We start from the raw sequence: 18176 nt of genomic DNA, 5'->3' as shown, positions 1-18176 counted from the left end.
CTATTACTTAAATTATCGACTTAACCTTTAGAGATATTATTGTTCTTATATTATCGTTTACATCAATTAACTACATAGTTTTATATATACAGTATACGTGTTTGATATGTTTTATATAGGCATATAAAATTTAATATTAACTTCTCAATATTTTATACATATCATTCTCTTCACATAGTAATAAAATTCCATCCGCAATATGTACGTATTAAAATAAGATATTACTAACAAATAAATTATAAAAATATTAGTACTTATATAAACCTTTTTGTATAACAAGGTTTTTATTTAATCGAGGAATGTTCATTTTTATTCAAAAGAATTGTTAATTTTAATTAGAAGGGAAACTCATGTACATGTTTAGTAAAATATTTTAGTACACTTCATACATATTGACCAATCAGAATTTATGGTGATATCTTCATTATCGCGTGTCTCAACGTGTGTCTTTAATAAATTAAACGTGAAAAAGATATTAAAGATTAATATATAATGTAATATAATATAATAAATTACGCTTACACACGACAGATGATAGTTTGTTATAATAAACTACTAGCTATATTTACGTTAAATGTTAAATAAACATAAAAATAAAAAAACATCTATATTTCAAATTTAACAGGGTTATTATTTAAATAATGTTTACAACATTTTAAGCTAAACAGTATCCTTGATTTGTGTTAATGAATGTATAGGATGTAATAAAGATAAGTCATTTTTTATTGAAAACCATTGCTGTAAAAGTTGTTCTATATTCTTAGCATTATCCTATAAGAGAAAAAATTTATGTAATAAATAACCAGATGGAATAATAATATGAATAACACTGCATATTTGATGTGCTATTGTCTAATTTACCTCATTCACATTCATATCAGTTATATGTAATTTTTTTTTAAGATTTTCAGCATCTAAAATCCAAATATGTGCAGATTTATAAACAATCCATAAATTTGTACGTAATAATCCAACAACAACAACGTCAGTATTTTCACATGGAGGACTGCAATGTTTATATTAAATGTTAAATAATAGTGTCATTAATGCATAACGATCTTCAATATTTACCTATCTAGAAAATTTTCAGTAACTTTTTTTAAATCTATATCCCAAGATACAGTAGTTCTCATGACTAAATTTTCTTTTTTCTCCATATTCATTGTTTTCATTTTTTCCAATGCTTTAAATAGTCTATTTTTATTCTTATTAATATTTACTATACATTTTTCTTTTGTTTCCACTTTGCTTTTATTGTGCTCTGATTTCTCATCGTGTGCCAGGTCTCTATAGTATCCACGTTCTTCAGGTGATAACTTTTTCCAAAGATTAGTTATTTGATAGGCAATTTGAGGTGCTGTCATATTAGGATCTTTTTCTATCACTAAAAATAAGAATACAGATCTAATATGTATATTTCGTATTTAAATTAAGTTGTGTATGTTAAATACTTTTACCTTCTGACCTGGCATATTTTGAAAATTTAAGAAAACCTGCACATAAATTTGTATGTGGATTGATATTTGGTGACTCCTTTGGTTCTATACAATTGTAAGATTCTATATCCGTACCTCCCTGTAAAAATCACTTTTTAATATATTTCATGTGATTTCATGAATTGGATTTCTTATAAATCTTACCTTCAACCCAGATACGTGTCCTTTACTCCATTCTTTTAATGTAATTGACTTTTTCATATTCAATTTATTTTCAGCATGCAAAATGTTTGTTTCTGCATTTTTTATCTTATTTTCTTTCTCATCTGTATTTGTATTAGAAGAATCGAACAATACAAAATCCTCACCTAGATCTACTATAGGTAACTGACTGAATGTTTCAGATGATGGACTTAGTTCAAATGGTGGAGTATCTTCTGTGTTTTCTTTTGTATTACTATCACTATACAAAGTAAAAAATATATTAAAAATAATTAGATTATATTTTTTATCCTATATTATAAATACTAACACTGAATTATGAGAAATATCGTTATTGGAATAAGTCAATGCAAAATTCTGTGATTCATTTGAATCTGATTCACTTAAATCTAGAGATGGTAATTGAACATTGAAGTCATCTACTTTTTTTCCACATTTTTCAGCACTTTCGTCATTACAAATTTGCATATTTATAGAAATTTGCGGTTGTCCTTTATGTTCGAAATTATTAATCTCGGTAGAATTTAAATTATTTATTACATTTTCATCGGTATTTATATTCCTTTCAATAGGTTTATCAAAATTTCCTTCTAAGCGTAATTTTCGTTTTTTGCATGCAGGTTCCTCATTTTCAGTATTGTTAATGTTTACTTTCTGTGTATAATCTTGATAATCAGTAAATGAACTTTCGCAATTATTTTCTGGTTGCATTTCTCTTTGTATTCCATAAAAATTTTCTAGATATTTTTCTATTATATTGATAACCATGTTCTGTGCACATAATATACATCATATAAATTTTTAAAAAAGTATACAATTAACCATTTTTGCAAATATAACTACCTGATCCTTAAAAAGGAGAGAAGTTTTATTTGGTTCTAGATTAACATCTATGTTTGCTGCATTTATTAAAATATATACAAGAAATATTGGTTTTTTCCTTGATGACGATTCTTGTCCTAATGCTTCGAAAATTATTTTAATCACTACCTGGAAATAACTCTTAAATTCTTTGAAACTGCATCATCTAATTAAAAGAAAGGCTAAGTAAGGTATATACCTTTTCTAATTCTTTATATTTAATTGGTCTATCATTTACAAAAATATATTGTCCTCCGGATTGTAACACTTCAGTTGCTTGTGTCATCTTTGAAGGAACCATTATTTTAATTTTAATCTAAAACATATACTTTCACATATTAAAGTATGAAATATAGTATTAAATACATAAAATTTTGTATATAATTACATCTGTATCTGTAATATCTATCCAATTCATACAGCATGTTATTTTTTTACCAAGAGTATATGTAACTGCTTCTTCGAGATTACTTATACTAGGTTTTGCAAATATTATGTTATTATTTACTTTATAATTTATTCGTACATTAAATTTGCATATTCCATAACTTTTTATTAAGGACTCCAAAGTTCTAATATCTTGAGTAACTTTTTTTAAATTTGTTATTATTTGCCTTCTCACTGGCATTTGTTTAAATAATTGTTTAACTTGTACAGTTGTTCCTAAACAGAGATATATAAATGTATATTTAAAAAATTTGAAGCAAAATATTTGAAGTTGTCTTGCTACCTGTAGATCTGTGGCAATGTTCTGAATTTATGATATGACCATTATGATCTATAGTATAAGATATAGCTGCTTCATCTTGTTCTGTTTTTGATATGATTGTAAGATCCGATACTGCACTCAATGCATATAAGGCCTCACCTCTGAATCCATATGTTTCTAAAGATTCTACAAATAATAGTATGATTATAAATGCAAAATCATATTATGCATTGCTATATAAATGTTTTCTTTGTAATATAACTACATACCTAAATCGGAGAAACTAGACAATTTTGATGTGTAAGATGATAAAGCCATGTAAGGAGCATCTACTTTTGAAATACCACATCCATCGTCCTTTACTTCTATTAATGTACATCCATTATCTATCTAACATTTTCAAAAATATGAACTTTATATAAAAATTTTTAAGTACTTTGAAGTAATTATTAAAGAACAAAATGTGCTCAGAATAAGAAAATTAATGTAGTACCAAGTTAATTTCAATATTTTTAGCACCAGCATCAAACGCATTTTCTATTAATTCTTTTACAGCAGTAGATATCGAAGTTATAACTTGAGTGGTAGTTATTAGTTTCACTGTGTCTTTGTCTAAAGCTGAGATGATCATTTTGAACGTCAGATTTATCGAACATCCATTAAGGCATTAACATTTCTTTATACATCAAATTTATATCTTGTGCATTTTGTACATCACATAATGTATCCACTCATAAATTAATGAGATCAACGCGCGAATATCTGTTTTAAAATTTGTTTACAAATGAAATGGAAAAGATAGATCGTATACGACTTTAGAAATGAAGAACGCGATTATAACGACATTCAGTGGACCGCATTTTCAAGCGCGGGAATTTATAAATATGAAACCCATAAGTGTCATATTTTAAAAATACGTAATTGACGACGGACCTAATTTAATAGTTAAAATTTAAAAGATGGGAGAAGAACAATTTAGAGATAACCCAAAATAACAATTTTATTTCAAAATATTATTTCGAAATATAAATCATATAAAGTCATACACCGATATAATACAGCGTCGTATTTGGATAACAAAATAATTAAACACTTTATTTATACTTCTCCAGCAATTTGTCCACGAATTTAATGTACCCTTCTTTCGCATCGTTCTGCGACATACCTTCCTTCGATTTCCATGCGTCCCATTTTGCTTTTCCCTTTAAATCCAGCATACCAGGTCTCGCTATACAGAATAATGGAATGATATAAATAAAATAATTGCATAAAATTTTATACGAAGTAAGACAAGCATAATCCATATACTTCTTATATAATATGTATTAAACATGTATGTAATAACTCACTGGTATTTATATTTCCCACTGTTGCTTGTTTAAACAACGCGTACAATTCTAAAAATTCTTCGTCAGTAGGACGTTTGGTAAGAGCTTTTACAGCTTCTGTTGCTTGCTCGAATTTCTACAAAATCACATATACAACTATGTACTATCTAGTCACATTAGTTATTGCAGATGCTCGTAACTATATTTTCCTTAATATTTAAATTTCGTATTTACTTTTATAGCACAAGACATTACTGAATAATGGAAGACAAATTATGACGTTGCACAAAATTTCACCTTTGAATCATTACGTTATCTAGTAGGAAAATATCGTTAGAAAATAAATTTCTTGTAAATGAGTGAAATTGGTAATATATTATTTACGTAAATCATAGTTCCTCGTTTTCTTCCTACTGAGCAATCTTAAGCATTAACTATTTATCACAAATGACAACAACAATTATCATAACAAATTTTTCTTTCTGCTTTTTACAATTATACAATCCGATCTTGTATCAATACATAGTGATTTATTTACCGAATATAGTCACATAAATGAAACCGAACGCGCCGAAAAGTATTGAATCGATAAAATCGTAATTACCTGATCAAGAGACATCCTTTTTAGCAGTTAATGGTAGCTTTCGGTTAAGTACTGCCAGTGACCAATGGATCTACCTATGCATGGATTAAATATTGCTTCTGGAGTCCCCACCTTTTTACCAACTATGCTACATAACTGGCAATGACAAAAAGAGGTACATGTAAGATTTAAAAAAACTTAGTACGTACATACATCTACGAATAATAATCAATCCATGTCGATGTTTTTAAGCCGATTTATATATTTCATATATAATTTACTACCAATAGTTTACAAATTGTTGGCTTCGTAAATTTTTATCGATACTACCGAAGGTGCGATATTTTAGTGCACCTTTAGCTCTAAATTTTCGAATTATGTCTATAATAATTAAAAACGAATTTATATATAAATTAGGATGGTTGCTCGCTGATCTACTTTTGAGAAACAATGTCATGATACGCATGATTTGGTCCGGTCCAGCGATGGGAGACCAAGTCAACGAAAACCGCCTGGAAAGAATGGGGCCAACCTGCCACATCATCACCCAATACTCAGCTACGCAAGAATGTAGAAATTCTTGACTACCTGATACATCGTTTTACCTTTCCCTAACTTTGCTGTGCACGAGAATCTCTGCTCCTCAGGGCCGTGTTCGAAGACAATGTGTACATCGAAGCTCAGGCTGAATTTCAGAATTTCGAAACTGAACGAAATGAGTTTCAATCTCTCGAACGTCTCGCACAGATTACACGGAGAATTCTATTTCTTAGCACGTATGTTGTACGATGATGAAATTATACATGACAATATGGAATTAGATGTTTTATAGATGCGCATCGGATAGAAGCAATTTGATTGTGTAAATATCGAAAAAAGATTAGATGATAAACGTAATAAAGAAAGGAAGACAAGGAGGATAATTTCGTTGGTATTTAGAACCGCAGAATAAAATTTGCTACATGCCATAGGACGAAAGTACAGAAATAGCACTCATGAAGCTACGAGAATAGGGAGGGTGAATCATTTGAAGAATACGGGAATGGTTGACGAGTAGCAACGAAAACCGACGGAGACGACCGATTTCGTGTACGCGGGATCGCGGCCGCGCGCAGTCAGAGCAAAGTGGTTTCAAAATTCACCGAGTATGCGTGATTTGTCACTCGATCGCCGATCAGTTCGATCGGGACAGTGTTACTCTCTCTCGGAAGAGTACGCGGCCAGCTAACACTAGTGCTCGACAGACACGTCTGTCATCGTGTTTGCGATTTATCCGATGAACGGTATCGTCGGTATAAATATACTTGTAAGCGGCAAATGTATCCGTGGCCTTGTTAACGATACAAGTTCTTTACATCGAGTGTCGAATAAATTTTGTGATTGTTTACTGTTTATTAACCAATACGGGAAGAGAATCAAAGAGTAACAGTAGCATGGGAAGTCAGGAAGTTTGGTGTGAAATATCTCAAGTATCTCGGCAAGCGGACAAAGTACACACCGTGAACAAGGAAATTCAACGAGAATAAAAATATTTTGATTGTTGCGATTGCGTTTATCGTTTATTTAATAAGCGGTGATATGTATTTCGTATCGCTCGAGAAAACGGGCATCGAATAACGAACGATCGACAAAACGTGCAATGTGTCTTTTTGAATGTTACACGTTACGAAGGAACAGCAGACAGGCTTAGTTGTTCATTCCGAGAATCGTGATCTCTACGGCATTCGATGCGACACAGTCGACAAAGATATGGCCAGACCGCGTTCTCGTTTAATCGCGATTGCTCTCTAACAAGCATTACGTATCAAGGATATCAACGTTGTTTGACCAGCTATCGTATGATATCGATCGTATTATGTTAAAAATTTGTGCTGACAGTGGAGAAAAAGTTGTTGCTGTCACGTATGCGGCGACTACTGTGTCACGTTGCATAGCATCGAAAAAAAAGGTAGATAAATTCAATCGAATTCTTAATAACATACACGGGTATTTGCCGGTATCTGATAACAGATCGTGTTCCTTTCGTTATCGCTGGATCGTCGAAACAGCGCATCCATGGACTTTCTTCATTATGCGACACGATATTATGCAGTTGGACTATGATTTTCGCGTGATCGTTATCGAGAAATCAACTTTGGAAATAAAAGGTATTCACAATAGTAACATGACAAAATGACGATTCTTTGGGTGAACCGGTAATGACTAATTAACATATGATACCACTGGCTGACGTTGAAGTAAGAAAAAAGATGAGTATTGTACCAGTTGCGAATAGGAGTTTTCTCCACGGAGACCGGAAACCATCTCCAACTTCGGAGAAAATTCTTTACGCGACTCTCGATAGTCTGGCTCTGAAGAGAGCGACGTTACCTTTGCAATTGTTACCTATCAACGATGATAGCAACGCTACGACCAAAGTAACGAACGAGTCGATGAAGCAGGGGAAAATTCATACTGAGATGATTGCCAAGAGATCCAGCTTCAAGGTTCGCGTTAATTGTTCTTTAATAGGTGTTCAACTTCCAGACGATTTCTTTCAGCTCGATAAAATTGCAATTTCGCAACTGTCAGCGCTATTTCACGTTTGTCATTTCACAATCGTTGGAAAAACACAACGAACGGGGTAGTTGGAATCCCGTCGCGATGCGAGTTCGCGAAAGTTAAAACGATGCTAATAAAGGAGTGGCTTGGAAGCTTGTTAGCTTCCAACGATCGTTATTCGCCATTCGGTTTGAATTCTACTGACCGACTGATTTGGTAACAGATTCGAAATCACTTCGTTATCTTATCGCACTCGTACTATCGCCTTCTTCCTCGTACTTACATCCGTTAATTACCGACCGACGAGATCTTTTTTTTTCGCCCGTTTACATGCCTTTGTCGGAAATCAAGTTCTTCCGGTCAAATCAACTAGTTCCTCTGGTTCCAATTCCTCTAGAAATTGCAACTCGCAGAGCGACGGGGCGGTTACTATTTTGAAACAGTTAGGATTGCGATTTTTATCGTATTCCTTGAAACCGTATCCGCAAAACCGTTATAAATGTCCTAACTATAGTATAAGTAGGTAGGTATACAGGGTGGTTGGTAACTGGTGGTATAAGCGGAAAGGGGGTGATTCTACGCGAAAAAAGAAGTCGAAAATATAGAATAAAAATTCTTTTCTTTTATTTTTTTTTTTTTTATTTTTTCCATCGAGACAACGATCTACAGTTATAACGAGACGTGATAAAGTGCACGCGTACCGATCGAAAATTCAAAGTCGATTTTCTCGAAAACAAAGCCTCGAACGAACAATTTTTATTCTATATTTTCGACTTCTTTTTTCGCGTAGAATCACCAATTACCAACCACCCTGTATATACGCAAAATAATGAATCGCGTGAAACGTTTCGTTCAGGTCGACGCGACGTGTCCTTCATCGAAGCAACATGCAAAATACCTTGTGGTTGCATCGCCGTTGTCGTCGTCGTCGTCGTCGTCTTCGTCGTCGAAGCCAGACTCGCAAGAAACGCGGTTGAAAGTCACCGCGATCGAACCTAATCTAAAAAAAGATATCGCCTGTTTGCAACGCAATTGGACCAATAACAGCGATATCGAGGATACTTTGATAAGAGATAGCGCGTCGGAGACTGATATTTTCGAGGAAACCTATGCCGGAGAAATTGCACGTAATTCCAGTTATTGTTGTTATATCGCGAACGATGTAGCAGCGAGTTCCACGAACGACAAAAATGGATCTCCATCGGACGATTATGAGAAAATAGAATCGGTGATCGGTACGGACGCGTGTTGCAACTTTCAGGCAGAAACGAACGATGACGAAGAGAGTCTCGAGAACGAGGAAGATACTTCGTGCACGAAAAATGTATTTGTCAAATCTAAATCTACCAATGATTTAGCTAGCAAGAGTTATTCGGACATGAGACTATCCTTAGACGGACAGTCTTTAGTGGGAACGTTTTCGGATGGAAAGTTAGCGAAAAGTTTGCTCTTTAGCAACGAATTTCCAAACTGCGGGAAAAAGAAGAAACATTTTGCGAAAAATGTGTTGCATTTCGTACCGGAATATCTGGTAAAGGGACAAAAAGGGAAGAGAAAGCAGAAGGAAAAAGGTATTCCGAGTCGATCGTTGAACTCTCTGAAAATTTCATCATCGGTAGATACAAAGATAGGGATAAATTCCAACGGCAGATACAGATCGAAAAGTCTTTCTCGGGAGGAATTGAAATATCTAAAAATTTCTTCGCCGACGAATTTTGTTCATATCGCGTCCGCCACGAATCCGAATCTGGTTTCGAACGAAAACACGATCAGATTTAGTTTGGGGCAAGTGGTAATTACACACGAGCAAAAGTGCGCCACCTTACCTCTTCTCGTTGCAACGAACTACGAAAATTCAATGGCCGAAAAACGAAGCGGCCAATCGTCGTCGTCGATCGTCGCAGAGTCGACTTCTTTCGATGCAACGTCGTCGGTCGTTGATAAATCAAATGAGAAAGCCAAACGTACGTTTTCTCTTTTGGGATTACTTTTCTCATTTAAATATCCATTTTTTTCGTCTCGTTTAATCATAATATTTTCTAATTTTAGGAAGAAACGACGGGTTCAATGTTGAAACCCTAAAACGCCAATTATTATCCGAGTTGCAAACGCGTTCGGCAAAACTATTGGAGTTAAGCCAGCAGGTGAAAACGGACGAATATCGGGCAAATATACGCGAGGGGAGTGACACAACGTACGAACTAGCGTATGAGCCGTGTACCGAATTACCAGCCAATTCCAGTTTTCTCTGGAGCAATCGGACTAAGAATTTCCTTCTGGAGAATACGCGGACGATCCCCAATGAAAATACCGAAAATATCGAAGACGCCGTAGGTGAAGTATACGACGACGTTGGACCTCTGAATCTTAACAACCAGGTGATAATCCAATGTGTGTGTACGATGTATTAATGTTCAGCGAATCGACGTGTTTCTCTAATTCTTTGTTCGCCAGTTATTTAATACATAAATATTGGTCGCATCAGAACGCGACGTCATTTCAGCTTTTTCATATTGCGTTTTTGTTTATCTTAAGAAATATAATCGCTTGGCGGTTTATAGCGAATTATCGGGTTCTTTCGTGTTGCGTTACGATGCATTAATTATGCATTAATTAATGCATTAATTAGGAGGACGATTACGACGATGTGGGCACGCCTGATGCATTACACGTTACTGAGAATCGTATCAGCGAATCTTCGACTGCTTTCCAAGATTCCGATGATATTTACGACGACGTTATGGGTCCGAGTTGCGCAGTAAACGATTTTAAGGACAACGAGATCGAAATTTGCGATAACGAAGCGAAGCAAGAAAGCAGCGAACTATTCGTCACTAACGAATATTCTAGCGTAGACGAAAATATCGATGTATCAAATAACGACCAAGATGTATATGATGACGTCGGTTTACCGAGCGAAGAGCGAGTCAATAGCCTTTATACCGGCTCTACGATAGGTTCGATCTTGGGATCGAGTTGGATGTGCGGCAAAGAATCCGAGTGGGAGGATTTAGAGGATTCGACAATGATCGGGCTATCTCAATTTGCAAACAAATACTACACGTCGTAAGTAAGATCGGATACGATAAAATACTTCCTTATCATTTCTCTAGAAAGTAGTTTTTCTCTTGATGAAAAAAGGATAGAGACGCAAGTCGTTTCGAGTAGAAAAAGGTCGGGTCAGAGATGGTCCCGGATGATGAGAAAACAACGATCCAGAATATCAAAGAAAGACTTCAATTCGTCGTCGAAGCCATGCGAGTCTACGCTTCGTGGTAAGTTATTGCAAAGATATTATAAAAATATTCTAAGATGAAATTACGTCATATGTGTATCGGTAATGTCAGGTATATAGTTGTTTCTATAATTGTTTAACAAGTGATCGATTTTAGGCATTTTATGTACAAACGCGATGTCGTGAATAAATTGTCGTATCTCACAGACGATGAACGTTTCTGAGATTTTCAATGAAACTGATTTTCAAAAAATATCTTGTTCCCATTTAAGAGTTCGTATAGCACAAAGAGTTGAAACATCGACGACGCTTCAATGCTCGATGCGATCAATATACACGTCGTTTTTCTTTTTCAAAAGTATTAGACAGCGTAAAATGAAACATTTGCTACAAATTTCCGCTGGTTCACGCGACACGTGAATAGTATACGTAGGTATATACAGTAATAAGAGTAAGCTGACCATATAATTGATTCAGCGCTATTTGCATTCTTAAATTAGACGAATCATATGTCAAGATAATGTTCAAAATCGAAACATACAGCAATGAACGGAGTGAAAATTTTCCATCGATTGTGACTTCCTTTGCCTTCGTACATAATCTCGTTGGTTCGAGATTGAGAATCTCGAAGTAAAAGAGCGAAAAACGTACAAAGTAAAAGAAAGAAATAGACTTCTGGAATCAACGGCTATGGGACAGCTTGTGGAGTGCATTGTGCTGTTATATCGTTGGAACAATAGTCGGTTGCTCCAAGTAAAAGTTACCTAAATACATACTTACTTGTCGTATCTCACATGTCTCGCGATGAACGAACATCGCTGACAATCTACAAACGGTTGCACGTAATCGACCGATCATAAATTTTCTATCTGAACGAGACTTACCCATTGAAATTTTTTTTGTTTGAAATGTTTGACACAGTTGTTATTCCTGAATTAAAAGAGAAATTGAGAAGGAGGAGAGACCGCATCAATCCTTCCGATCGCTTTCACGGGCATATTGCCCATACCTAAGGCGATTCATCGATATCTTGTAAGAATTAGCAACAGTGGGATGGACGATAGTAAATAGACAGAACGTAGGCGATGATTCGATGCGCGTGAAAATATTTTATCGAGGAATTCAGCCTGGAAACCGGACTCGAGCACACAGATGAGGGAGGTGAAAGCGCGTATTGCGCTCTCTCAGTGTCAGTCACGGCCGAGACGCTGCGCTGTTTGCGTCGCGTCGTGTAGCGTCGCGCTACTTCATATCGTATCGTGTCGGAACTCTCTATTATACTTTCGCGCGATTTTTCGTTCGTCGATTGCACAACGATACAATTCTTTCTTGATCATCGCTACCTGCTTAGTCTTTTACTTAATTCCGACACGAATTTGATATTTGTCCATCGGTATTCGTAAGCGAGACTCGTCCGCAACGAGTCGACATGTCGTGGAAATGAAACAGACCTTGAAAACTTTCCAACGACCGAATACACAAGGTAAATTACGTCGGTTATTTCGTACGATATTTTATTTTATACACGACATGATAAAGACTTTACAAAAATCGAGGTTTGTCCAAGACATAAACAGGACGAAACCGTTTACAACGTATCCCTTTTGTCTGACTGATCTCAACTTATTTGCTCGCCATTCAGATACTAGAAGTAAAAAAATCTCTTTTCGTCGCTTTTGTTCGTTCGTTCGGAAATATACATATATATAATGTAGATTTTAATTATTCTACTGAACAAACAATACGTTTTAAAGTATCCGATCGCGAGAGTTATTCAACGAGATCCAACAAGACGATCTGTGTTTAGAAATGAAAGTAAAAAGAAATTACACGCGACTCACGATCGAAATAATTTCACTTTATTCATCCGATGCACCATGGCTTCTACCTGTCCCCTTCTCCTCTTTGATTTCTCGATTTCTCGATCTTCCTGTTAACGTTTGAAACTTGGACAAATGTCGAGCACCACACACACACACACACCCACGTTATACCACATCGCACCACATCACGTTACACCATATACATATGTATTTGTACACGTGTGTGCGGTAAGAAAACGACATAGTAACGCTTGACCGTGAACGATGATTTTAAGTGGCTGTCAGCCTTGGCAACGGATCGGTGTTGCTCGTTGGCTGTACGCAGAATATCGAAGAATGGAAGAAAGAAGAGAGCGAGGACCGAACGACGCAACAAGATCCACAGAGAACACAGGGTCTTGTTCAAATGAGGGTCATCGACCTAGACGAAGACGTGGACACGCAGGAAACATCGTGCTACGTTCACGAAGGTCCTTGCAAGATTTTAGGAAGTTGCGCTGATTAAAATTTTCATATACTGTTAAACAACAACGAATTTCTATCGATTGTTTGTCCGTCTGTCTTACGGGAAGAAAAGATCTTCTATGTATCTCAAAATCAATCTTAGAAAAGAGATCTAATAAATTCTATGATTTACCTTGAAATCGTATTAAAAAAAAAACCACTTTCCTACTAGTTTGGCAGATAGAGGTTGGAACATAGCGCGAGCGCGTCTCGTTTTTCATCGACTTAGTCATTAACGTTTTACAGACGATACATCCGATGACAGCACGTACGAGAGTCTCCATTCCTTCCAGCCGGACGACTTCTGCACAGATTCGGAAGCGGAGACGACAACCGACGAGACGACAAGGGAGCGAGAATACGAAAGTACCGAAACAGAACAAAAGATTCCGATAGATTCCGATCGATTAGTGATCGCGTATTTGGAAGCACCCACAAGACCGAATCCTCCACCACCGCGCGAAGTTAGTCTGACTCGAACTCTTGGTAAAAGAATAAAGATGCTTCGAAGGACATGGAGTATTACCAAAGGAAGTCTGGGCCGCATGCGAAAGAGAACCACGGTTGACGACGGTCATTCTTGCGACGAAAGTAAGGAATTCTCCAACGATCATTCGAATTTAGACGGTGGAAGATATTTTAGTTTTGCCAGACATTTTAAAAGAACCGTTACCGGACCTTTTTCAACCTTTTACTTAAATGGTTACATCGATTCCGCGAATGGCGATAACGATCTCTCAACGTCCAAAAATTCAAGCGAGGAACCAATGTATAGCAATACCAATGACGAGATGGGTAAGTCAGTGTTTGAAACTTATATATCTCTCTCTCTCTCCCTTCTTTCTTGATCTTCCTAATTTCTCACGTAATTCCTTTAGACCACTACAGCGTACTCGTCGATCAAGAACCACTCTATCAATTTTATGCAGCAGCTGCTGCTAGGATCGCTTCCGATTTCAGCTCAGACGATTACGAGGAGGTAATGTATTATATTACAGACCATTCGGAATATTCAAATGCTTCCGATACAGTCTAATTATCTATCTATTATCGATTATCAGGTCGAGGGTATGATCCCGTCGCGATCTACTACGGATTTGGCAAAACCGGGACATAGAACGTTGTGGTGTCAAACACCACAAGTCATAAATAATGGTCTTTTACGTAAGCGACACGTTACATTGTTGCTGTTTTGAATTTTCATATTTTATCCAAAGTCTATCCAAGATCACGTTTTACTCTTTACTAGAACGACTAAGTACGGAGGAGAAGAAGGTTCAAGAAGCGAAATTCGAGATTCTTACTTCAGAAGCGTCCTATTTGAATTCTCTACGTGTCCTAAAAAACGAATTTCTCAACGAACCATCACTCGATGAAATTTTAACTCCGTTCGAGAAAGATAAACTGTTCGGCGGTATTCCTAGCGTATTGCAAGCATCGGAACAGTTTTTAGCTGAACTAGAAGCTGTATGGAGATACGATCCCATGTTGCACGGTTTGCCAGACGTGTTGTTTAAATATACCGACAAATGTTTAGATATTTACGTAGCGTATTGTTCTAATCAAGTTAGCATAGATACGACTCTTAAAGATTTAAGGTAAGTAGAAAATAATTCCTTCGGATGGTGATAAAGTTATATCGGTGAATTAATTTTTCCAGAACACGAAAAGGTTCAAAATTTATAGAAACCATATCGCAAATAGAAGCTCGTTCGACTTGTCAAAGTTTGTCGTTGCACTCATTTTTAATGTTACCAATGCAGCGAATAACGAGGTAAAATAAATTCTGTTTAAATGTTAAAATTTCACACATGTCGAATAACGAATGAACGCGACAAAAGCATGTAAATTATTAAAAAGTATGTGAATCCAGGCTTCCTTTATTGGCCGATGCGGTTCTCTCTAAACTGCCAGTAGAATGTGAAGATAGATCACATTGGGAAAAAGTTTTGTCGAGTTTAAGTTACGTCGTTGCTGAATGTAACGAAGGCGCCAGTACCGCAGCGAAAGAAATCGAAATGGAAAATTTAATACGGTAATGTTTACGGCTTAATATAGCCCAAGAAAGTTGTATCGCAATCTTCCCTATTTATTTCCATATATGTGTATATATATTAAACAAGAAATTTTATTTTAACAGAAAATTGGAATATTCCGCAAAAATTAAACCAATTGTATTAAAAGGGAAACATTTGGTTAAAAGTGGACCAACCGTACAACTATCGACAAAAGCCGATGCGGAATACAAACTCACGTTTGGAAAAAGATTTAACAAGACGCCACTTTATTTATTATTGCTCACGGATCTTCTTCTAGTCGCAAAACAGAAATCTAAGTATGGGCTTTCGTCATAATAGCATTCCCCTGCTCTGCTATAAAATAGAAAATTATAGTTTCGTATAACGTGTGTTTTTTTTCTCTATGTCACAGTACTCACGACGAAATGTACACCGTTATAGATACTTGTAAGAGAAGTTTAATCGCTTTAGAACCAGTTCCTGAAGACTCGCCATTTGCTGGACGCAATGCGATGCTGTTGACGCTCTTAGAAAATTATTCTGGACATCAGATCGAATATATATTAACGTGTGAAAGCGACACAGAAAGACAAAGATGGCTGGAAGCAGTTTCATCCTCGAAACGCGGATTGCCAGAAGAAACTCTTTACGAAGTGTGGGATTGTCCTCAAGTAGTAGCTTTATATTATTACTCTCCAAATCAACCGGACGAATTGTCATTGCATCCAGGTATATAATATTTTTTGTGAAAAGACTACTTAATCTACTTTGACCGATCCTGCGTTTCAATTAACGCAAAAAGTTGCTTTTAGGTGATATTATAAACGTGTTTAGGAAAATGTCAGATGGGTGGTATCAAGGAGGAAAATTGTTAAATGGTGAACAGGGCTGGTTTCCTGGAAATTATACGAAAGAAGTAGCTTCAGAACATGTTCGTGCAAAAAACCTTAAACAGAGGCATCGTTTTCTTACACTAAGCGGAAACGCATTACAACGAAGAGCAAAACAACAATCAGCGACTCATTAAATGAATAATGATTCAACTATCGATTATTAATTTATGCAATTTTTAATAAATCAGATTTTACGATATTCTACAATAATCTAATCCGTATCGTTCTCACATAAATAACAATAAATGTAAGGATTAGTCAAAACTGAAAACATGTTTATAATAAAAGTATCTTATTATTTATTGTCTTAATATAAATACTATTATAAATGTTCCCTAATAATCTCATCAATCTATAACTGTACTTCATATATTTTAGCTAAAAGCCTGAGAGTAAAAACAAATGAAATTAATATTTGAATAATTTATAACAATCAATGGAATGTTTTGTTTATGCAAAAATAGGACATGACACGTACAGTCTTACAAGGCAGGCTTTCCAGTTCTTTCTGAGAAAAGAAGAATATCGTATCCTGACAGTACAGCGAACTTTAACTTAAACAAAATAGACTGTCTTCTATTACATCCTAAATAAACAATCCAGTATATTCGTTATTATCCTTCCCGCGATAAACGCACAAAATTTGTTCGTTAATCGCGCTCACAATCACAATGATACAATATGTCAATAATGTTTATATACCTGCTCTAGAATATCTAGATGGTTTCACTTCAAATAATTTTCTTACAAAATATACCTGTATCGTTGTTGTTACCATTATGACAATTATTTGGGCAATAGACCATGTTTGGACATAAGAATTATTATCCAATAATAAATTTAAATCTCGAGCTTCTCTACTTCTGCTCAAATGTTGAATTTGGAGCATTTCATTAATGTTTTTCTCCACATTGATTATTGCAGACTAGGAAAGAGAAACACATCATGAACAAATTGTCGCTTTGAAGTAAAAATAATAAATACTTACTGTAAAGTTTTCCACAGAAAGATTTAATTCTTCTAGTTCCATTGAATATTTATCCCATTCATCGTATCTGTATCAAATAAATAAATATATAAATTATGGACTATAATTAAAAGATATATTTTACAACATTATATATTTTAAAATGTATATACATATATGTATTTATTACCTGATTACTGTAATATATAAATTAACTAATTTTGAAGCAAATCTGGAAAACTGATTATCTATACAAATGCTATAATAGCCAGCATTTTTCACAGTATCTTGATAATCTGAGTTAGGAAGCCACTGATAAGGATGAACTATTACTCCTTCTGGATTTCGTACTGCGAAACCAGCTTTTCTATCTCCACCACGTACCACCTGCATTTATAAATATTCTTAAAAATTTTCTTATTTTCTCTTTTTTTCGAATATTTAAAAATCTCTAGGAATTTACGCTTAAAGAATAGAACCATATGGTTAAATATATTCAGATAAATCATAAGATTATACATATTTAATCTTGTACGAAAAATATTCGTTGATATTATACTATACTGATCCTCAATTTGAATAAGTGAATAAAAAAAATACTTTCTATGAAATAACCGTGTGAAAATTAACTGTATACCTGGAAATTTACGTAGAAAGTAGCGCCAGCATTAACATATTGAAAGTAACAATCTTCTTTTCCGGCATCAATATGAACTTTATAATCTAAGGCCACCGCGGGTAAAGTTTCATACCATGGATAAGGCATGCTGGCGTTCGCGAGGCTAAGAAACACTCCGAAAACCAAACTTCGTAAAAAATTAGACATTGTTCACGTTTAATCAAACAGACCATCACAACAATCCACCCGGCCAACAATCGCTTTCACGATCACTGACAAATGTGTTTCAATGTGCTTCTTCTACATCCACCACAATCTTCAGTGGTTCACAACTGTCTTTATTCGACTCTTTATTGTAATGTATAATTCAAAATATTGAAATCTATTACAAATTTTATTATTGTTTCATATTAGAAATGTAAAAATAGAACAGTTTA

The 18176-nt window shown here is 35.1% G+C and overlaps 4 protein-coding genes across 9 annotated transcripts; 1 reads left to right on the top strand and 3 right to left on the bottom strand.

Annotated features, from left to right (window-relative positions):
- Window positions 1-610: 610 nt before the first annotated feature.
- On the bottom strand, window positions 611-4063 carry LOC117213979 (PMS1 protein homolog 1-like). Of its 3 annotated transcripts, none has more exons than XM_033459731.1 (12): window positions 3722-4063; window positions 3498-3618; window positions 3250-3414; window positions 3028-3182; window positions 2719-2835; window positions 2502-2648; window positions 1969-2429; window positions 1641-1899; window positions 1458-1575; window positions 1072-1384; window positions 862-1006; window positions 611-771 (listed from the first exon to the last, which is right to left on the bottom strand). In XM_033459731.1, exons 1-12 carry the CDS (start codon window positions 3857-3859, stop codon window positions 661-663), a joined length of 2250 nt encoding a protein of 749 aa, XP_033315622.1. In that variant the 5' UTR covers window positions 3860-4063; the 3' UTR covers window positions 611-660. The 3 variants fall into 3 exon arrangements, with proteins under 3 accessions (XP_033315622.1, XP_033315621.1, XP_033315623.1); XM_033459730.1 differs by having other exon boundaries at window positions 2908-3182; window positions 3722-3859; XM_033459732.1 differs by having other exon boundaries at window positions 2908-3182; window positions 3498-3640; window positions 3722-3851.
- A 147-nt stretch (window positions 4064-4210) lies between these two features.
- On the bottom strand, window positions 4211-8642 carry LOC117213939 (acyl-CoA-binding protein homolog). Its single transcript, XM_033459678.1, has 4 exons — window positions 8579-8642; window positions 5161-5295; window positions 4578-4692; window positions 4211-4456 (listed from the first exon to the last, which is right to left on the bottom strand). Exons 2-4 carry the CDS (start codon window positions 5173-5175, stop codon window positions 4323-4325), a joined length of 264 nt encoding a protein of 87 aa, XP_033315569.1. The 5' UTR covers window positions 5176-5295; window positions 8579-8642; the 3' UTR covers window positions 4211-4322.
- LOC117213937 lies at window positions 6087-16552 on the top strand. 4 transcript variants are annotated; one of them, XM_033459673.1, is made up of 15 exons: window positions 7353-7625; window positions 8537-9644; window positions 9730-10058; window positions 10310-10746; window positions 10822-10955; window positions 13014-13208; window positions 13489-14037; window positions 14121-14221; window positions 14304-14406; window positions 14492-14840; window positions 14903-15016; window positions 15116-15277; window positions 15383-15577; window positions 15673-15989; window positions 16073-16552. In XM_033459673.1, exons 1-15 carry the CDS (start codon window positions 7353-7355, stop codon window positions 16285-16287), a joined length of 4581 nt encoding a protein of 1526 aa, XP_033315564.1. In that variant the 3' UTR covers window positions 16288-16552. The 4 variants fall into 4 exon arrangements, with proteins under 4 accessions (XP_033315567.1, XP_033315565.1, XP_033315564.1 ...); XM_033459675.1 differs by lacking the exon at window positions 7353-7625 and adding an exon at window positions 8022-8210 and having other exon boundaries at window positions 8495-9644; window positions 16073-16287; XM_033459674.1 differs by lacking the exon at window positions 13014-13208 and having other exon boundaries at window positions 6091-7625; window positions 16073-16287.
- On the bottom strand, window positions 16429-18102 carry LOC117213938 (transmembrane emp24 domain-containing protein 5-like). The gene is made up of 4 exons (XM_033459677.1): window positions 17758-18102; window positions 17311-17507; window positions 17142-17208; window positions 16429-17078 (listed from the first exon to the last, which is right to left on the bottom strand). The coding sequence occupies exons 1-4, from the start codon at window positions 17944-17946 to the stop codon at window positions 16848-16850; spliced, it is 684 nt and encodes a 227-aa protein (XP_033315568.1). The 5' UTR covers window positions 17947-18102; the 3' UTR covers window positions 16429-16847.
- Window positions 18103-18176: the final 74 nt, after the last annotated feature.

Source organism: Bombus bifarius, unplaced genomic scaffold (genome assembly GCF_011952205.1).
Source record: "Bombus bifarius isolate JDL3187 unplaced genomic scaffold, Bbif_JDL3187 scf7180000009145, whole genome shotgun sequence".
NCBI lineage: Eukaryota > Metazoa > Arthropoda > Insecta > Hymenoptera > Apidae > Bombus > Bombus bifarius.
The sequence above is the reverse complement of the archived record's forward strand: the minus strand, read 5'-3'. Positions and strand labels throughout refer to the sequence as shown.

What these genes read in the sequence shown, in the direction of transcription:
- LOC117213979 (XM_033459730.1), bottom strand. Translation starts at nt 3,859, where the DNA reads ATGATCATCTCAGCTTTAGACAAAGACACAGTGAAACTAATAACTACC. An exon ending in GTCTAGTTTCTCCGATTTAG is followed by an intron (nt 3,415 to 3,497) that starts GTATGTAGTTAT and finishes TATTATTTGTAG; the next exon opens with AATCTTTAGAAACATATGGA. An exon ending in GATATTTCTCATAATTCAGT is followed by an intron (nt 1,900 to 1,968) that starts GTTAGTATTTAT and finishes TACTTTGTATAG; the next exon opens with TGATAGTAATACAAAAGAAA.
- LOC117213939 (XM_033459678.1), bottom strand. An exon ending in AGTGGGAAATATAAATACCA is followed by an intron (nt 4,457 to 4,577) that starts GTGAGTTATTAC and finishes TATTCTGTATAG; the next exon opens with CGAGACCTGGTATGCTGGAT.
- LOC117213937 (XM_033459673.1), top strand. Translation starts at nt 7,353, where the DNA reads ATGATACCACTGGCTGACGTTGAAGTAAGAAAAAAGATGAGTATTGTA. An exon ending in ATCGTGCTACGTTCACGAAG is followed by an intron (nt 13,209 to 13,488) that starts GTCCTTGCAAGA and finishes AACGTTTTACAG; the next exon opens with ACGATACATCCGATGACAGC. An exon ending in CGAATTGTCATTGCATCCAG is followed by an intron (nt 15,990 to 16,072) that starts GTATATAATATT and finishes AGTTGCTTTTAG; the next exon opens with GTGATATTATAAACGTGTTT.
- LOC117213938 (XM_033459677.1), bottom strand. Translation starts at nt 17,946, where the DNA reads ATGTCTAATTTTTTACGAAGTTTGGTTTTCGGAGTGTTTCTTAGCCTC. An exon ending in TTATATATTACAGTAATCAG is followed by an intron (nt 17,209 to 17,310) that starts GTAATAAATACA and finishes TATTTGATACAG; the next exon opens with ATACGATGAATGGGATAAAT. An exon ending in TTTCTGTGGAAAACTTTACA is followed by an intron (nt 17,079 to 17,141) that starts GTAAGTATTTAT and finishes TCTCTTTCCTAG; the next exon opens with TCTGCAATAATCAATGTGGA.